The 22,880-nt window shown below is 42.5% G+C and overlaps 1 protein-coding gene across 1 annotated transcript; it reads right to left on the reverse strand.

Annotated features, from left to right (window-relative positions):
* Positions 1-7,705: 7,705 nt before the first annotated feature.
* On the reverse strand, positions 7,706-21,549 carry LOC136879350 (ribosome-binding protein 1). The gene is made up of 2 exons (XM_067153166.2): positions 21,376-21,549; positions 7,706-9,449 (listed from the first exon to the last, which is right to left on the reverse strand). Exons 1-2 carry the CDS (start codon positions 21,547-21,549, stop codon positions 8,196-8,198), a joined length of 1,428 nt encoding a protein of 475 aa, XP_067009267.2. The 3' UTR covers positions 7,706-8,195.
* Positions 21,550-22,880: the final 1,331 nt, after the last annotated feature.

Raw genomic sequence — 22,880 nt, forward strand, 5'->3', positions numbered from 1 at the left:
TTTGCTAAGGGGATCTTAGAGACAAAAAGTTTGGGAAACCCTGCGCTACTGTACTCTTGGTACCTATGTGAAAGACTACCTCCTTCTCTTCGGCCTCCGTAGTCCAGCAGTCAGAGCAGTCCATAGTCAGAGAACACGAGTGATACAAGTGGGCCACGTAACACTAAAAATCAGATGATTCAACTTCAGTAATGCTTATGTATATCAGCCCATGTCGCAACATAACAACTAAGCCAACAGTTTACAGATACTAGTTGAACCACACCAAGGGACAATAAAAACATTGAAACAAAACGACCTCCAGCTCAAGACTGTTTTAACGATCACCATCTCACAGTTCTTAACTTTTGTCATGCTTTTTAAGAAAAAACTTTTTAATTATCATTTCATTTTATATGTCTGATGTTTTTAATTCATTATATATGTCTTGCTGAGGATGACCCAATGCTGGGTCAAAACATGTCTATGTCTGTAAAGTTTTGTCTTAATTGGACATAAAATATTATAGTATACAGTAGGAGGATATCATAATGATTTTGTACAATTTTGTAAGAAGTTCAACCATCAATACGGATCTGTCTTAAAGCAATTCCAGGATAACAGTTTACCCTGGTTCCCTTTCCTCCACACACTGTCCTCCACACACTGTCCTCCACACACTGTCCCCCACATGCCTAAATATTGAGAGTCCCCCATGACCAGAGCCTCCACCTGCCACCTCATTAGATTCTCTCCCCTCCTGGTCTCTCATACCTTCCCTGATGGCTGCTGAACCTACTTCCTCGTCCCTTTTCTCACTTTTATGCCCCTGTTCTACATCTTCCTTCTTCCTAATTTTGTAATACACATAAAGACAAATAGACCTTAACCAGATAGCATTTCTCGCTCTCCACTGAACAGAATTGTCCCAACTCTGCCATCACCTACCTCCCTTGCAGACATGTTTGTGTTAACCAAGCCACAGTCCAGGCCAGTGACCTGAAATCAGTCCAGCTGGTGCATTGCAGCTGGAGGTAACAGACATGAAACCAGAGTTGGTTTTTAAGATAAGTTCTGAAAACTTCCCCGAAGTGCCAGTACCGGACTTCTGCATTCAATTAATTTGTCACACTTGTTCATAATATCACTTTACAATCATTGGCTTGTAGAATGAAACAAGTCATTCTATATGAAGAGCTTTTTTCAGGTATGTTACAGTGTTTCAAGTGTTATATTTTGTGTTTGGACACCGATTATAAGTAGGGAGCGGATTTTTATGTAATTACATATTTGTTTGCGTAAGTTTTAACGCAAGTTACGAAGTTCATTATTCCTATTGTGCATCCCCCAGTGTAAAAACTGAATCTTATTTTACATAAAAACACATATTTTCACAATTTTTTTATGTAAATACATATTTTAAGAAAATCTATAATAAGCACATAAATCGCCAATATTTGTTGATCAATAAAATTTAAAATGCTTCTCTGTTATAAAACAATGCTCATATTTTAATTTTACGATTACGGTATTGTTTTTAATAGTGTATTTAACATAATGTATCTGAATGTTTCGGCTATTTATGGACTTCCCTCCATAAGTTCTAAAACTTGCTGGTCACTGGCTACGTCGTTACATTTAGACAGCGATTTGATTTGCTGCACAAGATGTTTCCTTGCATGATGTCATTCCAACTCTTTATGAGTCAGCCCTCTCGGGTTTTGTTTATAGAATATCAGCGAAAGGCAATCATGGGAGACTCGGAAGAATATTGCCCCACCATTAGGTAGTGGAATTTCATCACTCCTAAGAGTAAGGTTAGCTGTTCGGGTCCATATATCATTCCCGTGGTCGTGTGATTTTGTATGGATTTATAAGAAATATTTCCTTCAGTGTCCACTGCTATTCTTTTTATTGAAACAGTGATTCACCGTAAATGCGTGTGTCGTAACCTGCAAAATAATGCCAAAAGAGAAGTCGAGCACAAGGTCGCGTCTTCAACAATATGTAGTGGAATTTAAAAGCATTTTCACTACCGATGGAAAAGTATTATTTTGCCAACCGTGTGGTAAAACAGTACGTGCAAATCAACGTTCTCAAGTAATCCAGCATTTTTCTGGAAATAATCATACTGTGGCTGCTTCGCGTGTGCGTTCGCGACAATTACTAATAGCTGAACCAGCTACTTCAAATACAGGCCCATCTAAATATTCCCAGTATTATTTAGATGTGTGCAGAGCATTTGTTTGCGCCGACATTCCTCTTGGTAAAATAAATAATCCGGGACTGAGAAATTTCCTAACAAAGTACATTAATTTTGAGCCTCCAGACGAATCCTCATTAAGGAAAAACTATCTCCCAAAATGTTACAAAGAAACTTTACAGAGAATTCGGGCAGTATGTGATAGCGAAAAACTGTGGGTGAGCATTGACGAAACCACTGATTCAAGTGGCAGAAAAGCAGGAAATGTTGTAGTTGGTGTGTTGAAGAATGACAAAACTGCTTGCGAACATTCTTATTTGCTAGCGTGTAAAGAAATGCTTGCTGCAGACCACGTCACTGTAGCTAGGTTATTCAATGAAGCCATGCACTTACTTTGGCCAAAAGGTATAAAATACGACCATGTATTGCTTTTCCTTATTGACAGTGCAGCTTACATGAAAAAGGCAGCCGAAGGCCTTTCTGTGAGCTTTCCGAAAATGATACACGTAACTTGCGTTGTTCATGCTCTACACAGGTTATGTGAAACTGTGCGGTCACGGTATCCTCAAGTGGATAAATTAGTGTCTAATGGCAAAAAAGTATTCTTTAAAGAACCCTCAAGAATCGATCTCTTTAAAGAGAAAAACCCGGATCTTGCGCTTCCTTCTCTGCCTATTGTTACGCGGTGGGGTACCTGGCTTAGCGCTGTGGTATACTACGCAGACAATTTCGAAAGTTTTGCATCCGTTGTGAACGTGCTAGATAAAAACAACGCGTCGTCAATTGAGATTCTTCAAGAGATACTAACAGACAGCTCTTTGAAAAATGATTTGGCGTTTATATCTGCCAATCTAAGCTTCTTGTGTAAAACTATAGACATACTTGAAAAATCCACTAACCTGTTGTCCGAAACAGTGAAGGAAGTGCGCGCTGTTGAAAATAAATTAGATTCACTCCCGGCTTTGCAGATACAGGGACTGTTAAAGGTTAAATATCAAAATTTGTTCAGGAAAAACAGAGGATTTCAAACAATGTGCCAAATTTCTATTGTATTAGAGGGTCCTCATGTTGGCGAAATTGATGGCGTTATTGTTGGTGACATTCCTGTCTTTTGACTTCCTGTGATGTGGAGCGATCGTTTTCGCAGTATAAGGCGTTCTTTAGAGATAATCTGCATGCATTTGTGATGGACAATTTGGAGATGACCTTTGTTGTTCACTGCAATTCTGAGACTACTTCTAGCAACTAATATTCCAGCGTGTGATGGGTGAGTACGAACTGGTACTATTTCTTCAAAGATGATAGGTTGCTTTTGCCATATTTAAGCAAATCATTACCTTTAAAAAATAATCATTCATAATATCTACTCTGGAATATTAAAAATTAATATACCATACAGCACGTTTCCATACACAGACATCATTTTGCCTTAAGGAGCACGTTTGGTAGCACCATATTCTAATACAAAACATTATACTTATTTACTTCTTGAGCGTGAGTAGTTATGTGATATTTAAAGGAAAATAATTTCTATTTTTTATCACATATTTAAAAGTTTTTCAGCACATAAAAAATAAATATTTTTCACATTTTTAGCACATAAAAATCCGCTCCCTAATTATAAGTACTCACTCACTGGAATGATATTTAAACTAGGGCATCTCAAAACTCATATAACAGTTTCAAATTTTGTAGCTGTCATCCCCTAAGAAAATATCATTGAAATGAATGAAAGGTTATTGTTTTGTTGGTACAGATTTATTATTACGAGGGTGAATAAAAAAGTAAGTTACACTAGCTCACCGCGAGAGTACACTGTGTGTCGTGACAATGGCCAATGCGGAGCAAACTACAGTAACTGCTGACACGTCCTATAGGAAAGTTGGTGTGGAATCCCGTTGTGTTGTGTGTGCAGAGCAGGCTAGGCTCAGTGTCGCGTCAACTGGATGTTCACTCCAAATTGGAGGTGCGTGCAACGATCAGATTTCTATGGGCTAAACGGCTCCGTTGCACGGACATTCATAATTAAATCACTGCTGTGTGTGGTGAGTGTGCAGTTTCTCTCCCAGGTATTGTACTCATAAAGTGGTGTAAGCAGTTTGATGCCGGACGCACGGATCTCTCAGACGAATATCACAAAAGCAGGTCTGCAACGTCCAGTACCATTGCAATTGTTGACCGTGTGAATGGGATCATTAGAGAGAATCAGCGCATAACATTGCAGGAGATTGCCAGCATGCTGAACATTTCATGTGGCAGTGTTCCTCCATTGTTCACCAGCACTTTGGATTTCATAAACTGTGTCAAAGATGGGTTCCACATCTGCTCAACATGTTCACAAGGGACAACACTTCCAATCACCGCTGGCATTTTTGCAACTGTATTCTGTGGAGGGCAACAAGTTTCTGTGGTGTATCATCACAGGGAATAAAACATGGCTCCACCACTTCACCCCCGAAACAAAGAGAACAGCGATGGAATGGGTGCACACCACATCACCACCACAAAAGAAGGCCAAGGTCCATCCTTCAGCAGGAAAGGGAAAGGCGTCAGTGTTCTTTGACATGGAGGGTGTGGTGCACGTGGAATTTATGCCAAAAGGCATGACACTCAACTTGGCTTCATATTGCCAAATGTTGAACTAGTTGCGTAAGGCAATTAAAGAAAAGCAGCAGGGAAAATTGAGTGCCGGTGTGATTTTCTCGCACGATAACGTAATGCCTCATACGGCCCACCAAACGTCTGAACTGCTGCAGCAATTCAAGTGGGAGGTATGTCAACATCCTCACATACAGTCCAGACTTAGCGCCATGTGATTATCATGAGTTCAGTAAGCTGAAAAAAGGATCTCGGGATGATGATTCTGAAACAATGAGGAGGTGAAAGGAGCTGTCTCCAGGTGGTTACATAGCGCTGGTGGTGATTTCTACTTATCCGGAATCGAAAAGTTGGTTGACCGTTCCGAGAAATGTTTACAGTCTCTTGGGGACTAGATAGATAGATAAAGAATGGGTGAACCCTGCCTTCGCAGGGCTCCACACGTAGGTCTGTGAAGACCCTTTGTGTCCTCTCTTGGGAACTATGTGTAAAAGTGAACTTACATTGTATGTTGTCCTAGCCGTGTTGCCTATGTGTAGGTGGTTTTGAAAATGGCCATACCTTTAAAGCGTAACTTACTTTGTGAGGAAACAAGAAAGGAGCTGATATAACCTAATATTATACCGAATTATACAGAAAGTCCATTCTATTCTGGATGTACAAATGGATATGGTAAATACATATAGGTAAAAGTCAGTATTTTAGTTATTTTATATTTTTTTAAGTGTGGAAGTAGTATATTACACACTCCCAGGCCTCACAGTAGCATAGATTGTACAAACACAATTACTTGAGCTGGTGACATAAGACTTAATATTAAGTCTTTAATATAAATCAGCAACAAAAATACATTAAACATGGAATAGTCCTAGAACAAATTATGACAGGGGTGATACTTGTCAATGTAAAAGGAGGATGATGAATAATTTAACAGCTGTGTAATGGAAATGCACCCAGAGAAATATGTGTAGTCCTCTTCCATAGTGTAGGGCAGCAGTAGCCAATACTTGTGCCCCAGAAATGTGGTTACTTCTGACTAGCATTCTGACTGTTCCCCATCACTGCAATATTCGGTGAAAGTTTGTGAGAGAGATGGATACATGGCGGCAATCACAACAGGCAGGGATCGCGGAAGATGTGTTTAGGGTAAAATCGGACTGATGAAACAAAATCCATGCTTACAACCTTCATAATGCATTTATTTGTCATATAGCTTTTAGTGCTGGGAGTGTCGAAGGACATGTTCGGCTTGCCTGTTGTGCATATCTTTATATTTGACACCAATGGGCAACTTGCGCATATTGAGTGTGGAATGATTATGATAATGAGGTAGGAAGAGAGTGGAATCCATTATCGGCATATAGCCTACTCCTATTGATAAACCCCTAGGGGTCTGCTCAAGGCTTAACATCTCCATCCAATGGATGAATCACTATCAACAGTGTCATGTGCCCTCACTCCATATCAACACTGCATAGATGTTTGGATTTGAATCCAGGCTTTTGGCATGCATTCTAGTGACAGAAATTGTATACCTTCACTTCTCCAACCATAATGGCCAACATTTTGATGGTAATCAAATAATATGATGACAAAAATGCATTATGAATTTTATAACAACTCTTTGCATACAGGAACAAGCATTTACTCTTTCCAGCAAAACAAGAACACTGTGAGCTGAGATGGAATGTGTGTTAGTTTATTTACATTTGGACTGAACATTGTATTGTATATTTGGAACAAGGGTTCAGGATACAGTCAACTGCACGTAGTTGTGCAGGTTTAAACCCATTAAATCCACACATTATTGGGAGACAGTCAGTTTCATAATAGGAAAAGAACCGCTTACATACATAAACAGAACCGAACATTGAAAGAACTTAGCAGCTTGTCTGTGCAGTCGAGGATATTGCTCTTGAAGTATTTTATTAAAAAGTGCACATTTCACGGTTGTAGAAATATATCTTTCAGCTGAGTGTTGCACTACAGATCTATCAGCTCAAACTAGAAGTCATTGAGAATGTTCTCGGTTAAAAGTGAGAAAGATGTGATAAATAATCAAAGTCTCTCTTGAGCTCTTTGAATTCGTGAAACCTCTTTGAAAACAGGCTGGCTGCTTACATTAAGGTGACAGTATTGCAGTCACATGGCCAGACTCTTAACGTTTCCCTCACCCTCTCCCCTCAGCACCATACCACTTCTGAGCTAGGTACACAAAAGAAGAGCGGAATTGGAGCTCTCACATCCAAGGAATGCTGTTTGGCCAGGCGAGGTGTAGGATATAACTATGTAGCTCCCTATCTGTTTTGCATGATGCGATTCCCAACTATTTCATGAAATTAAGATTGGCTTGATGGTCTGGAATGGGATGCATTCATTGTCCAGAAAACATCAAAAGGTACCGTAGTGATTCAAATCTTATTTTCAGCTATGCTAGAAGTGATTTTCTCATTTCAACCCAAAGTAAATGCCAGGTTGATACCTATATACAGATCACAGTTTCTCCTCCTCCTCCTCCTCCCGCCCCCCCCCCCCAATCCCCTCATAATGTAAACCCAGTTAATTACAACATACAGTACATTTCGGTGCAAACTCCTCAGCCACACAGGTTACCAAACTTCACACACTTTAAGTAGGTAAGTATACTGATCTGTTGGTCTTTTGACTATATTGTTCCCTGCCCCAAAAAGGAAACAACATCAGTTGGTTTAGAATGATGACAGTGATAATAATAATAATAATAATAATAATAATAATAATAATAATAATAATAATAATAATAATAATAATATGGCCTCGGCTATCATGTGCCGTCATTTTGATTTGACGCTATCTATGCTGCCTGCATGTCAATTACAACATTATGTTTACTTTACCGGATGGCAGAGACAAGAATCTCTGTTGAATGATTTATGTCTGATTTTTACAGGTAAACACCAGACATGTCCCCAGATATCTTTTACATGCCGACATTATACACATGGTTTGCCACATAGACTTTTTCCATCCTTTTAAGATTCAATCCCTCTTCTGGGTTAGAACTCACAATTTTGGGATCCAGATGCCAGCATTCTACCACTGACCCACAGAGGGGCTACAACAATAATTACAAATTGTACAGAAGCATAAAACTGTGTTTCTTGTGATTCAGATATTAAATACTGGTAACATCATTCTGTTCGATGTATTCAAAATGATGCTTAGTTTTTGTATATTTATCATATTTCCAATTCTATTTTTTATATCCTAGTAGAAATAGTTTGGATATCAGATGCCACTAATATGCAGTGTTAATTAGAATGGATACATATTTTATTCATTGTTACATGTAAATCTATTTTGACCGAGTTGATTATAGGGGCATCATGTTGTAAAAAAAAGCATTTCAAAGATGTTATATAATTTATATCAGAATTTATGAAGAAAATGTAAAACTGTCTGCATTATCTACGGAACTGCTGGTGGCGTCGTCATTTGCCCCTTCATTATCTGTGGTGTCACTCGATCCACCATCTTGTGGACTATCACTTGATTGAACACCACCATCTACTGGTTTGCCACTGGATTCACTAGCACTATCATTGGATCCTTCCTCTTCTGGTGCACCTGCATTAGATCCATCATCTTTTGGCCCACCATCATTGGATACTCCATCTTCTGGCTCACCAGCATTAGATGCTCCATCTTTTGGTGCACCTACATTAGATCCTTCATCTTCCAGTTCTCCAGCATTAGAGCCATCCCCTTCTGACCCACCATCATTGGATCCTCCATCCTTACCTCCATCTTGTGCATCTAGCCCACCAGCATTAAGTCCATTATCTTCTGGTCCAGCAGCATTAGATCCTTCATCTTCTGGTTCTCCAGCATTAGAGCCATCCTCTTCTGGTCCAGCAGCATTAGATCCTTCATCTTCTGGTTCTCCAGCATTAGAGCCATCCTCTTCTGGTCCAGCAGCATTAGATCCTTCATCTTCTGGTTCTCCAGCATTAGAGCCATCCTCTTCTGGTCCAGCAGCATTAGATCCTTCATCTTCTGGTTCTCCAGCATTAGAGCCATCCTCTTCTGGTCCAGCAGCATTAGATCCTTCATCTTCTGGTTCTCCAGCATTAGAGCCATCCTCTTCTGGTCCAGCAGCATTAGATCCTTCATCTTCTGGTTCTCCAGCATTAGAGCCATCCTCTTCTGGTCCAGCAGCATTAGATCCTTCATCTTTTGGTTCTCCAGCATTAGAGCCATCCTCTTCTGGTCCAGCAGCATTAGATCCTTCATCTTCTGGTTCTCCAGCATTAGACCCATCATCTTTTGGCACACTATCATTGGATACTCCATCTTCTGGCCCACCAGCATCAGGTACATTATCTTCTGGTCCAGCAGCATCAGATCCTTCATCTTCTGTTTCTCCAGCATTAGAGCCATCATCTTCTGACCCACCAGCATTAGATCCATCCTCTTCTTGCCCACCAGCATTAGATCCATTATCTTCTGGACCATCAGCATTTGGTCCTACATCATCTGATCCTTCATTCTCTAAACCACCACCAGGTTCAGCATCATCCCCGCCATCTTCCAAGGCACCACTGGATCCATCAGCATCCATACCACTTCCAGGTTCACCCTCTTCTGACCCTCCTGTGGATCCACCATTGCTGCCTCTCCGCAGAAGGTTCTGAAAGACGAATCAGTTAACATAATTAATGAATTCTGTTTATTGCATAGATATATTTGATTCATTTTGATTTATGTATATGTGGGGTTGGGGGTCATGATTAGTTGCTGGTTTTCCATCAGGAGGACTGAAGTTCGAATCTTGGTCAATCCTGTGTTGGAATTTTCACCTGAAAAGTCATGAGGTGTCAGGAAGTGCATGTGGCCTTAAACATCCAGCCAAAATCAAACTGAGCTGGCTGGCTCCACAACTCCAGTAACCCCAAGAATTACCTGAGATATGCTGAAGAAAGTTATTTTTTACATTTACATGTGCAACTATTTCTGGTAGTGCTGGTGATTATTGTTTCAAGTGGAGGTAGAGCTGAGCAACAATCCTCACATTTGCTTTCCATGCTCAAATCTTTGGCACAGTTGGTTGGAAAAAAGACTATTGAAAAGCGAGATACTCATGCCAGTAGATTTACTGGAACTTTGAAAACCCCTTTTCATGGCAGAAATCTCCTACTGTGACATCTCGTGGGACTTGTAGCATTTGAAGGGATGTTGAACACACATCCTACATGACCTCTCAAAAAATTTCTCGTAGCCCATTAGTGCCCGCTGCACACATTTTGAGGCATTCATTTAACAGTGTTGGGTGTGCTTAAAATAACAGCGTGCAACTGATTCTTTGTTGCAGGTGGTAATGTTGGGTGTTATGTGAGAAACAAATGAGTTGCGACACCAATGAGTTCTAACTTCTTCCTCTCAAATATGAAGCTATATTCAGTTGCACACAATTGTCTACAGTGGGCATGGCTGTAAGGAGGAAGTTTCATTTTGCAGAACTACGATTCATTTTTTAGTTCCAAATTGCTTATGGCAGCGGTAATCATGACACTGGTCAGGGAAGATCAGAGCTTGATTGATGGTGATTTTTTCATCCAACCACCAGAGAACCACCTGTTGAGTGATGGAAATAGTGATGATGATGATGATGATGATGATGATGATGATGATGATGACCTGGAAGAGATATCAGTCATTTATCTGGTAATCAGTTGCCTGCTAAAGCAGAGCTCATTGGGAGAAGAATGACAGCTGAGGGTTTAGTGGTTGAATATGATACTGGAGTGATAGATCTAGATGCTGCTGTGGTTGATATTTCACTTGTTACACAATCACAAGCTAAGAAGCAGCTTGTGCAAGTTACTGTTCAACTCCACATCATAGAACCAGCACAGGAAGTTTCAAGAAACCAAGCGACAAGAGTCCATCCCACCTGGATTGCAGCAGCATTCCTGAAGTAGTCGAATGTTTGTCTGAAGCTCTTGGTGGACTAAACCTGGAGGCAGAGGTGATCCTCCGACATTACCAGAAGTTGGTGTGTTTCCAGTCTCGAAGATGCAAACAAAGAAGATTCAAAGAAATGCATCTGTAAGGAAGTGGGTAGAGTGTGACATAATGAATAAAGAAATACACTACACTGAAGCTACCTGACTGGATTGAAGATGACAAGGAGCTGGTTGATGTGTTTGAATTATTCTTTGATGTCCAGGTCGTCACCGTTTTAGTTTATAGTAATGTACATTATGCTTTACATAACAGAAACACTGATTTCAGGTTGAGTGCAGATGAAATGAAAACTTGTTGCAATTCCTTTTCTAAGTGGATATTGTACCAAGGCATGTAGACACATGTACCAAGAGAATGCAGATGATGTACATCATAAAAGTTTAGCCCAAGCAATGGCACAAACCATTTTGTGGAGATAATATGGTATTTTTATGTTTGTGGGAACACCATAGTAGATTTCAATGGTAAGTCTTTGAACATTTGACCACTCTAGACTCAGCTAAATCAGAGATGGTTAAGATATTTCCCTGATGATGCTAGCCTGAGCACAGACATCCATATGCCCATATTTTGAACTTCATGGGTTCAAGCAGCATTTCCAGAGAAAACCAGTTCATGAAAAAAAAGTAGAAAAAGATTTGGTGATTACGCACTCAGTTGGGATATGTAATTCAGATTGAGCACTACCAAGAAGCAGCAACAGGGAGCTTTGTACCAGAGCTTGGTGCAGGCAGATCGGTTATGATGAACCTAGATAGCAGCAGTGAGGTTAAGATCATTCACTGTTTCAAAATTGTGCACCTCATACCTGTCAAAAGCATGTGGTGTGTGGTTAAGAACCGTCAAGATGACAGCTGTGAGGTTAAGGTCGTTCATTTTTTTTCAAAATTCCGCGACAAACAAGTGCACGTGGTTAGGACCTGTCAAGATAACAGCTGTGGGGTTAGGGTCGCTCACTTATTCAAATTCTGCGCCAAACAAGTGCACGTGGTTTAGGGCCTGTCAAGATGAAAGCTGTGAGGTTAGCCTCGCCCACTTATTCAAATTCCGTGGCAAACAAGTGCACGTGGCCAAAAGGTGACGTTAGGACCCGTCAAGATAGATGACAGCTGTCAAACAAGTGTTCCAGGTCTTGTTTGTAAACAATAGCACGTGGCCGTGAAGTCATGGGGTCAGTGACCTTGCCAGGGTTGAATGACCTGAGAAAATGCCGATTCAGCTCCTATTATTTTACAACCCGTGTTGCTATACTACTCAGTTGCATTACATTCCTTCATTGTAGTTACCCGCAAAGTCTATTGCCTTTTGCCAAATATCGCGAAGCCGTTGAGGAACGTTGGCAAGGCGTTCTCTGTTGATGACAGCGACGGAGCGCTCTGCTGAGCGGAGTTCAGATACCACGTGAAGAAATCGACGGCATCGGAGGGGTTCCTTCAACTTCGGAAAAAGGTTGGAGGAGTCACAAGGAGTCGTGTGGTGAGTACGGAGGGTGTTCTAAGATCTTCCAATGCTACCGTTCCACAAAAAAAAAAAAAAAAAAAAAGAAACAGACATTGTTTGAGACATGACAACGTGCGCAGATGTTTCTCCAAAAATGGGCAATAGTAGTCATTAGACGGTTTGTCCCTCAGGCATCGCATGCGTAAGAATAACTCCCTTGTAGTCGTATGCCACAATCAGCATAAGCTTCACTCGACTAGGTTCCTGTGGAAATGTCTGTGGACGTAGCGAACCTGGGTGACGCCATTCATTCGACTGACGCTTTAATTCAGGCTTTGTAGGCTCGTGCCCACGTCTCATCATTGGCGACAATATGCTGCAGAAATGTTTCTCACCAGGGGTGATGTCGCGGCCCGACAGATTTAGGATAGATTTAGTATATATTCATGTAGTAAAGTAGTTATTGTCGCGGCCACCAAATTACGCGGGTGAGGAAAACTGCGCTGTCGTCAGATATGGGAACGGCGAAGCGGCAAATGGTCGAGAGTCGCTTACCCCCCGGGCACGGATTGGCAACGTTGATCGTGCAGTGCTGTCAAACTGAAGCCCATCCGCTCCACGCCACCTTACCCGAGTCATTCCCTGTCAAGCAGCTGTTGAGCTCGCATCGTAAGTGCAGTTAAAGATGGATGATGAATGTGAATCGATTTGGGCTCAAGTCAAGAAAGAAGTGGCAGAGAGGAACAAGACAGTCAAAATAAAGGGCGTAGAAAAACTCACGCCAGAAGCCATCGACCGTGTGACTGCTGCAGATTGGGAAAAGTGCTTCAATCGCGGGGAAAATGTTCAAACAGACGATTGGGCCAAATAAATAGTAAGAGACGAAAGAATGGAGCCATTCATCATCAGTGTAAAAGACGACTCGACAGATAGTGAGATGAGTGATGACAGTGACTAAGACTACCTTGAAGCCAGAAACCGATTCTTACTTCATTGTAAATTAATGTAAACCTATTCTTTAAAGTAGTTATTTTTCTATATTACTTGGTACAATATACAGTATTCAAATATTAAGTTATAATGTAATAAAACTGATACGGATTAATATGTAATCCGAAAGTATTTACGGGGTCCTGCAGCCTGTGCTGGTGCGCGCGCCCCGAACTGCTTCAGCTTGCGACATTTACATGATCGCTTTCCGGACCATTTTCCGGGAAAATTACAAGACTCACAGAAATATGTTTCAGATAAAAAAATATAAGTCAGGCGATTTTTTACATTTTTCCCGCAGACAAAATTTTATTGACTGAAGAAATAAAAACTTGGCCACTTACTGAAATTTTCAATACATGATTCTACGGATTTAAACTTACTCGTTCAAGATTTTATTTTTCATAATTATTTAAAGTGGTTTATATGGAAAATAGTTATACCACTGGAATGAAGCTTAGTATAATTTGTATCGAAACATTGTATGAAGTAACATCAGGAGCTTGAGAGAGAACAACTTGCTTCCCGCTCCGCTCAGTTAGACATCTCTTCGCCAGTTGCTACATATCCTTGGCAACAGTGTAATTTCTCTGACCCGCCTAATTTCGTGGCCGCGACAGTGGTTTAGTTAGGTGGTGTGTTGCATGTGGAACTGGCGATCTGCCCACGTGCAAGATGCTACAAAGTAGATTTAGAAGTACGTAGTTAAGTAGTAAGTAGTTAGTGCCTAGCTATAAATAGTCTGTGAGTGTTTATTTTGAATTGCATATTGGAACATTGTAACTGGGCGAAAGCCTGTTATGTTCAGTTCAATAAATTCAAATTCAAATATGCTGCAGAAATGCGTCTCGTTCGTTGCGGTATCTGTACGTCGGTGAGTTGATGTGGAACCCAACGGGACGCAGTTTTCCCCATATTAAGACATTTCGTCAGTATGCGCTGCTCCCTTTGATGACTGAGACCAACCTATATGGATAATTCCCGGACAGTCCATCGATGGTCTACGGAAACGAGACCACTCACTATGTCAATCTGATCTTGAGGAATGGACGGCCGACCTGTGCCGTGCAAATCCGCATTCTCATTCCGACCCGCACGAAAAGCTTTGACCCATTGTGCAACAGTCCTATACGGCAATACATTCTCGCCACAGGCTTCACATAATCCTCGATAATATTCTGATGCTTTTTTGCCATGGGCAATCTGGATTTTAATGCACGAACGCTAATCACCTTTTGAAAAGATGATTTAGAACGGGTAAATCGAGAACTGCACTTCAACGCCACACAGCAACACCACTCCCAGCTGGATGCCTGTCGAATGCGTACTGCACCTCGACAACATCGCCACCTGATCACTCCCATATCCTATTTGTGTATGCCCGATCTCCTGCGAGTGTCTGGACTACGTTGCCCTCGTATTTTAGTATCAACATTTAGTGCCAGCATTGTGTACCTCGTTCTTCCGTGAATTATATTCTTAGATCGAGATTAAAGACATAATACGGCGTAGGATGATCTTATTCATATACAGTATGCTCGGAATATAGCTTTGGATTTCTTGAAGTAGGAAGGAACTATTAAATCAGTTTATGGGCAACTTTTACAAGGTCCTAAATAACTTGGGGCAAGAAATCGGTTTTTCTAAGTATTTCTCGCTCTTGTGATTTTTTTTTTAAATGCTCACTTTCTGACATTTTATATGTTACGAAGTAAAAGAAAAACGACCAATTTTCATTAATAGCATAAATACTTTGTGAAATACATATGAAAGAAAATGAAATATTCAGATTTTACCCTCTTTGAGAGATCTTCCTATATAGTTCAAAGCATGCTGCAGCTTGTAGTAAATTTTACGCGACACCATGTGGCAGTTTTACAATTTTTTAACATATCGCTTGTATGATATGTTTTATCTTGAATCTCCGTTTTCCCTTGCCGCTTTCGTTCTGGTTATACTATATAATAATTTACTATTGTTATCTAAGGGTACCTAAGGGTAAACTGCACCAGAATCCGATTTTGAAGCCTTGAACATAACCATTTAAACAATTAAACTGATATATCACAGTAAACTATTACAAATTAGGCCCCAGGGCTTTCAACTTGGGAGCGTGGGTTGGCGACCACGCGGTCCTTAGCTGAGTTCTGGCATTGCTTCCACTTACTTGTGCCAGGCTCCTCACTTTCATCTATAGCCTACTATCCGACCTCCCTTGGTCAACTCTTGTTCTTTTTTTACCCCGACGGTATTAGAGAACTCGAGGCCTACGGAGTCTTTCATTTTTATTCCTTTCACGGCCCTTATCTTTCTTTGGCCGATACCTTCATTTTTCAAAGTGTCGGATCCCTACCATTGTTCTCTCCGTTTTCCCTTGCCGCTTTCGATCTGGTTATACTATATAATAATTTACTATTGTCATCTAAGGGTACCTAAGGTAGAGGACGGTTGCCTAGTTGTACTTCCTCTTAAAACAATAATCACTAAGTTGCCGCCACTATAACAAATTAGTTACTTCTGCATCACTACAGCATATGTCTGTGTACTGACATTAAGAAAGTGTGTCAGTTCGAAAATCTCGGGTCGTTGTAACTACATTTTGATCAAATCTGGAGTCAAGGGTTGAAGTTCCACCTAGCATCGAGGCATTCTCGATAGAATTTTTACTTTTTGGAACGGGCGTACTTCTTCCTCATCATTCACGAACCTACTACGCTGGCGTAGCAGGGTGAGAGGTGATACTCCCACGTGGCGCGTCCCAGGTGGCGGATAGGGCGTCCTAACCGGCTTGCCGGCGGACTTGAGGGAAATAAAATACCTCCCGCGGACCAAACACAACCCCCTGTGGGTGGGGGACGCAGATGAAGAATACACCCACGGTATATCCTGCCTGTCGTAAAAGGCGACTAAAAGGGGCGACCAAGAGATGATCAAATTAGAACCATGATACTACTTGTAATTAGTAGCAACACGCAGGGAATACCATGGGTCGCTTTTACTTGCGCGTAGTACCACTATGTTAGGTACACAATAGGTTTGTGATTAGTAGCGACAGTGTGTGCTCAGGGTGCATTTTAGAGTACCTGTGATTCGTACCACTATATGAGGGGATCTGCCTTGCCTATGATTAGTACCCACTATGTAAGGAACACCACAGAATAGTGCGAATCCCTGTGGTTAGTACACTTATGTGAAGAACACCATAGGTTTACGTTGCCTGTAAATAGCGACACAATGTGTGAAACACATGTGTTACATGTGCGCATTACATTGCCTGTGAACAGTACCATAATGTATGGAATGCCGCGAATCTACGCTACTTTTTGTTAGTACCGCAACATGACAAATACCATGGTTCTACTTTCCTAGCGATAAGTACCATTACGAGAGGCCGATAACCTGGATTTTAGACCCGTTTGGACTACAAGCATCAATGATTCAGTGTTGTGCTTTAGAAGCAGTCCCTTGGTCAGTAATACTATTGTTTAACGCTAGTTTCTGGGAATGTGGGGCAATGCGGGTCGGATTCACTGATAAATTTCATATTCATTCATTCATTCTTCGTCCTCACGTTTTGAATTCTGGTCAGTGGAGGATTATGGATTTTTAATTGTCCTTACATTTCGTCTCATTTCGTACCATTAGGGGCCGATGACCTAGATGGTAGGCCCCTTTAAACAGCAAGTATCATCATCATCCTCATCATCATCTTGTTCTTCTTCTTCCTGGCATTTTTTTCAATGTATTGGGGTCAGGACTGAACACGCATACATATATTTTCGTTATAAACGGTTATGCCTTTCAGCAAGCCTCTGTGAATTAACTAAGCACTTCTACAATCCTCTGCAACTAGCACTGGCCTCGTTTAGTTCGACATCTTTTATCTTTAAATCATTAAAATCTAAGTCTAACCATCGTCGCTTTGGCCTCTCTCTACTTCTCTTACCCTGCATGGTCAAGTTCATTATTCTCTTAAGTAATCTATCCTCCATTCGCCTCACATGACCCCACCTCCAAAACCTGTTTATACGTACATCTCTATCCATTACTTCTCGTCCGAGTACCCTCTGCCATTGTTTCCACCTGTTTACATTGTTCTCTTTATTTTCATAACTATTACTTCCAATTTATGAACAAGATATCCCGAGTCCATCTAGCATTCATTCCGTACAACAAAGTTGGTCTGAAAGCAGAGCAGGTAATTTCGTTAGGGAGCTCACTTCTCTCTTATAGAATGCCTTTGATCGCAACTGCAAGCTCGCTGTATTAGCTTTTGTACAGTATATCTTGATTAGATTTAATTTACTATATCACCATCCTGAGAGAATATACATCCTAATTACTTGAAATGATCTACCTCTTCCAGTTTTGTATTCCCTTCTTGACGTTCAATCCACTTAGGTTTCTTCCGAACAAACATTACTTTAGTCGTGGAAATGCTACTTTTCACGTCACTCGCTACTCCTCTCTTCAAGCTCCCGGTTATTAGATTGCAGGCTTTCAGCACAATTTGTCGTTAAGACCAACTTCACAATTATTTTCGATGTATGGAAGGCATACTTTACTAGCGCATTCCGAACAGATGGCCGTTCTGTTATAGTGCGTTGCATTTACTGGGTCTCTCTTATAAACCCAAGACCGTCCAGTGGGATTGTTACGACAGGCGCACGCATAGTTCTTGACCTTGCAAAGACCGTGCACGTGTTCGACTACTACTGCTACTACTACTAAACGTTTTCATTCCTCCCCTGAAAGGAGAGGTGGGCCTCTTAAACGGTTACGCCGTCTCTCAGGCCGGGAGATATGTTACGGTGAAGGAGATGTGCGGCGAAGGTGAGGGGGTGGGTGGCCGTGGCCTATACTACGAAATCTCCCGGCATTCGCCTTAGTGCAGGAGAATAGAAAACCACGGAAAAACCATTCTCAGGAAAGCCGACAGTTGGGGCTAGCCGTAAGGTCCAGCCCTGTCCCGTCTCCCGAATGCAGAGGCGTAGTGCCACGGGAGAGCCGTGGCCACCTCTCCTCTGCTCGGTTGGCCGGTCAGAGTACAGAGCTGTTGGACCATGAACCAGCCGTGGCCTCTTAAGGGACGAAACCCACTCTGCACATACCGACCCGTGTTCAACCTAGCATCAGTGGCCAGTCTGAATCTCAGCTGTTAACATGGTGAGAGAGTTAACATTGTAATACCGTATTTTCGTATGTAAAAGTTATTTTAAGCACGAATCGGCTTGACGAGTACGCGATGCATTTGTTTAGCAGTTTCCTGGTGAAGTGCCACCTTCACGGGCACAGATTCACGTAATTGTAAATAAATTTGAAACTACTGACTCAGTGCTCAATAAAAACATGCGCGCCACATGAACAGTTTTAACAGAGGAAATGCTAGATGACATTGGTGCGAATCTTGAACGATCACCGAATACATTACTCACAAAATTAGCACAAGTAGGGATGCTACAAAGCTGTTACACATCAAACCGTACAGGTTTACACGGGCCCATTGTTTAAAACCTGCTGATCCAGCCACAAGAGTGAGATATAGTGAGTGGTATCTTGCAACATTGAATGATTGTTTATTCCACCCACAGCTTGTGTTCTTTTCGGATGAGGCGGCCTAGTTTCATCTTAATGGTCGTGTGAACAGTCATAACTCTCGCTATTGGTGTGCAGAAAATCCCAATGGTGTTTATAAAGTCCCTCATTTTGAACAGGAACACCTGCTCTGGTTGGAGAGGGGAACACACATAACACACGCCCGAAATTTTTCGGCTGGGTGGCCATCATCTTTAATAGCTCACTCAGTCGGCCCACTATAAACACAAACAGGCAGACGCCTAGTTGGCAGTCGCCTATCCTCATCATGACCTACTGCCTCATCCCTGGCGTGGAACTCCACATTCCCGAAGATCACATATTTGAAGACCTCCAAGCAGACGACGTTCCAGTTCTCAACGCCTTCAGACTACAGGACGGTCAGACCGCAGCACCATCTACTCACGTTTTAGTCCAACTAGAAGGAGAAGCCGCCCAACGCCGCCTGTTCACCACCGGAGCAAACATCCATAATAAAACCTACGCAGTGGTGCCAACCCCCCCATGCATCCTGAACCAAATAAAAGCCGACCCTTATCACATCCCCATCATCCAGGTGCCCCAATCGCCCCTACCAACCTTACCCACAACAACAACAACAACAACAACTACCCTCACAACCATAACTCCATCAACTTGTACCCCCTCCCCAGACATATTCACCACCGTCACAACTTCCCACCCATCCCCAGTAATGTCATCATCCCAGCAGACCCCAGCCACCCCACCACTGCAATTTCCGCCGGACGCCGCAGTCTCACCACCAGCAAACCAACAACAGACGCCCCCACCAGCCGTCTTCAGCTGTGTACTACGTGGGATATCTCCAGAAGTTACCGAGCAAAACATAATCCAAGAACTACGGAAAACTGGAGTCAATGTACTTAGAGCCATCAGAATTTACAACAGCCATGGACCTACTTTCATGCTGCGCCTCCAGATGCCCAGTAAAGAAGACGCCCAGCACCTCATCAGTACCGGCGCACAAGTCTATGGTCGCCGCCATCGAGTAGAGCCCTCCCACTCCCCACCCCTACCCCCACGAAACCGCCAACCATCGATCAATTCACACCGCCGCCCCCAGCCAACCCTCCCCTGTGTTCCCCCATATCTACAACAAACTCCGTTCCCTCTCCCAACTGGACCCATCCCTCTACCTCTCCAAACATACGACCTTCTTCGCCTCCTCATTCTATCTCTCCATAACATCACCACCACCCTCCAGTTCCTAACCTCCCATAGCTACCCCGGCCCCTACGTCCGACCGACTTAGGCACATCATACTCATCTTTAAGAATTGTATCACCCCATCCATCAGTCTGCATTGTAAAACTCACCAAAATATCAATAAAGTCTTATATACCAGCACTTAGACAAGACGCAAATCCTCTCCCATCTCCTAACTCTCCACATCCTTTACCCACCTCCTTCTTCCATCACATCTCCCCAACCCGCCCGCATCTCTTGGCCAGAGAGAGGGCGACACCCTCTAGGTGGCCCGCCCCACCCCTTCAGGGTGGGGAATGAAAGCATTGAAGCAAGCATTTTGAAGGATTACACTTCCAGCACCTTTTATAAGGTAAGATTTCATATAAGATTGTATACACGCTTAAAGCAGGGCGGCCACGCGCGCCGGAAGTTGGGCTGAAGCAGCTGCTGTAGCGCAGATTACAAACACCGTGCGCTTGGTCTGAGTTTACACCCTGTGTATGGAACGCAGTTTTTAATTTTAAAAATACTACGCATGTCCCATCTGAAGGGCTGCAAGGGAATTGTACAAACTTTATAAATTTCCGAATATGGTAATAGTAAGCCAGTGAGTCTCAATAAAATGTAGGCACTATCATAGTTTATAGGAGCCCACACCTTTCTTTTCTTCTGCAATAAAACAGAGGGAAAACTAGTTTTACCTGCAGACGACGTCTCGTAGAGTGTTCCCGGGTAATTTCGCATTAAGAGAGAATTTCCAAGTCTATTGCTCCCCATTATCCCCAAGAAAATGCTTGGCCGATGCCTTTATCAAAACTGCGGCGTACGTAGGCTCTTGGCCTGCTGAGGCAGCTGGTGCTCAGCCAGATGGCCTGCAGATGGTAGAGTGTGACGTAGTCAGCGTATTGCTTGGATTTCTCCACCAGGTCCACTGCCTTCCGTATAAGACAGCTCCTCAGGTGGTCTCATGAAGCGAAGTAAACCCCGTTCTAGCCCTCAGTCCGGAATTAAAATTCCTGGACAAGTCGCGAAACGAACTACCGGCCTTCGGATGCCGGGCCTCAGTAACGCTACTTCTACACCATGGGGCTGGCCTGCCTTTATTATGACCAGGTCTAATTTTATACAAAGTAGCCCCAAGAATAGAAATATACACTCGACAGAACACCACAGTAACACAGGTTAATTCACGTTTACTGTTTAAAATACTAGGCTACTATACTAAACCATTAACGAAGACACTAATAACTTTTTCGTATTACGTAGCACTTAGTGGTATATTACCTCGATTCCAATACTTTTTGTTAATTGTACTAGACTTATCATATGATATTCAGGTTACAGACTGTACTTGCCAGTGGGTTCATGCTGTTGAGCCGGGCGAAGATATCGCTGATCCTTTTCTGAATCATCTCAATGTAAGTAGCAGGGTTCAGCAGTGATGGCACGCGAAGTGTAGGAAAGCTGGGGGCTGCCTGACAGAAGGCAGAGGCCCCCAGGAGAACTGCGAACACCAGTGTCAGCCTCATGTTGTGATGTGTGGTGTCTCCCTGAGCTTCTGTCCAGTTATATGCTAACCTTCCCCAGACCTTGGAGTCCGATAGTACGAGTAACGTCCAATGTGGGGACATGAAACATTATACTGGTTTACGTAAGGAGGAATAACGCAAGGTTGGTGATTTACTAGACAAAGGATTAGTGTATGAGTGGCATAGATAAGGTTCATGTACGAGGACATCGTTACAACACAAGATATTATCCTTCGTCTTGTTTTATCAACTTACGTACGCCGCAATTGGTAGACGCCACTGATCGTTTCTCCATATGTCATGCTTCTAAATTTCTGAGGTTCACTGATCACCAAAGCTATTTGTGTTGGTAGTCTCGGAGACGATAGCTTAGTTGTTAGAACTCAGGGTTTGGTGACCTTAACAGTTCGGTCTTGGTTGAATTTGATTAAATGTCATAATTCTGTGTCAGTGGCTTTAGACACTGGAGAAAAAACCGCATAAATAGTCACTAGGACGTAAACTCAATAACATTAATATTTTAATAATTATAATAATATATTTAGTGTCGTTGGTTCAACGTCCAACGATTTTTAGAGATGCCGAGGTACCGGACTTTGGGCCCGCAGGAGTTCTCTCGTAAATCTAATAATAAATAATAATGTTATTTGTTTTACGCCCCACTAACTACTCTTTTACGGTTTTCGGAGACGCCGAGGTGCCGGAATTTAGTCCCGCAGGAGTTCTTTTACGTGCCAGTAAATCTACCGACACGAGGCTGACGTATTTGAGCACCTTTAAATACCACCGGACTGAGCCAGGATCGAACCTGCCAAGCTGGGGTCAGAAGGCCAGCGCCTTAACCGTCTGAGCCACTCAGCCAGGCGCTCGTAAATCTACCGACACGAAACTGGCGTATTTGAGCACATTCAAATACCACAGCGACCAAGGTGGAATCGAACCTGCCATCTTGGGCTCAGAAAAGCCAGTGCTCTACGTCTGAGCCACACAGCCCAGTATTATATTACGTGTATATTATTGCCGTGCGGTCATACTCGCGCAGCTGTGAGCCTGGTTTCGAGAGATGGTGGGTTCGAATCCCACCATCGGCAGCCCTGAAGGTGGTTTTCCATTTTCTCGCCAGGCACATGCTAGGGTTATGGTTAGTTAAGGCCACGGCCGCCACCTTCCCAATCCTAGCCCATTCCCATTCTTTCGTTGCCGTAATACTTGGACGTATTGGTGCGACGTTAAAGTAGTATGGAAAAAATAATAGATTATCCTCTTCTGCGAGTTGTAGCCCGCTGAAAATGGTTCAGTACTCGCCTCATGTCCCAAAGATTGTGGGGTAG

Source organism: Anabrus simplex, chromosome 8 (genome assembly GCF_040414725.1).
Source record: "Anabrus simplex isolate iqAnaSimp1 chromosome 8, ASM4041472v1, whole genome shotgun sequence".
Taxonomy (NCBI): domain Eukaryota; kingdom Metazoa; phylum Arthropoda; class Insecta; order Orthoptera; family Tettigoniidae; genus Anabrus; species Anabrus simplex.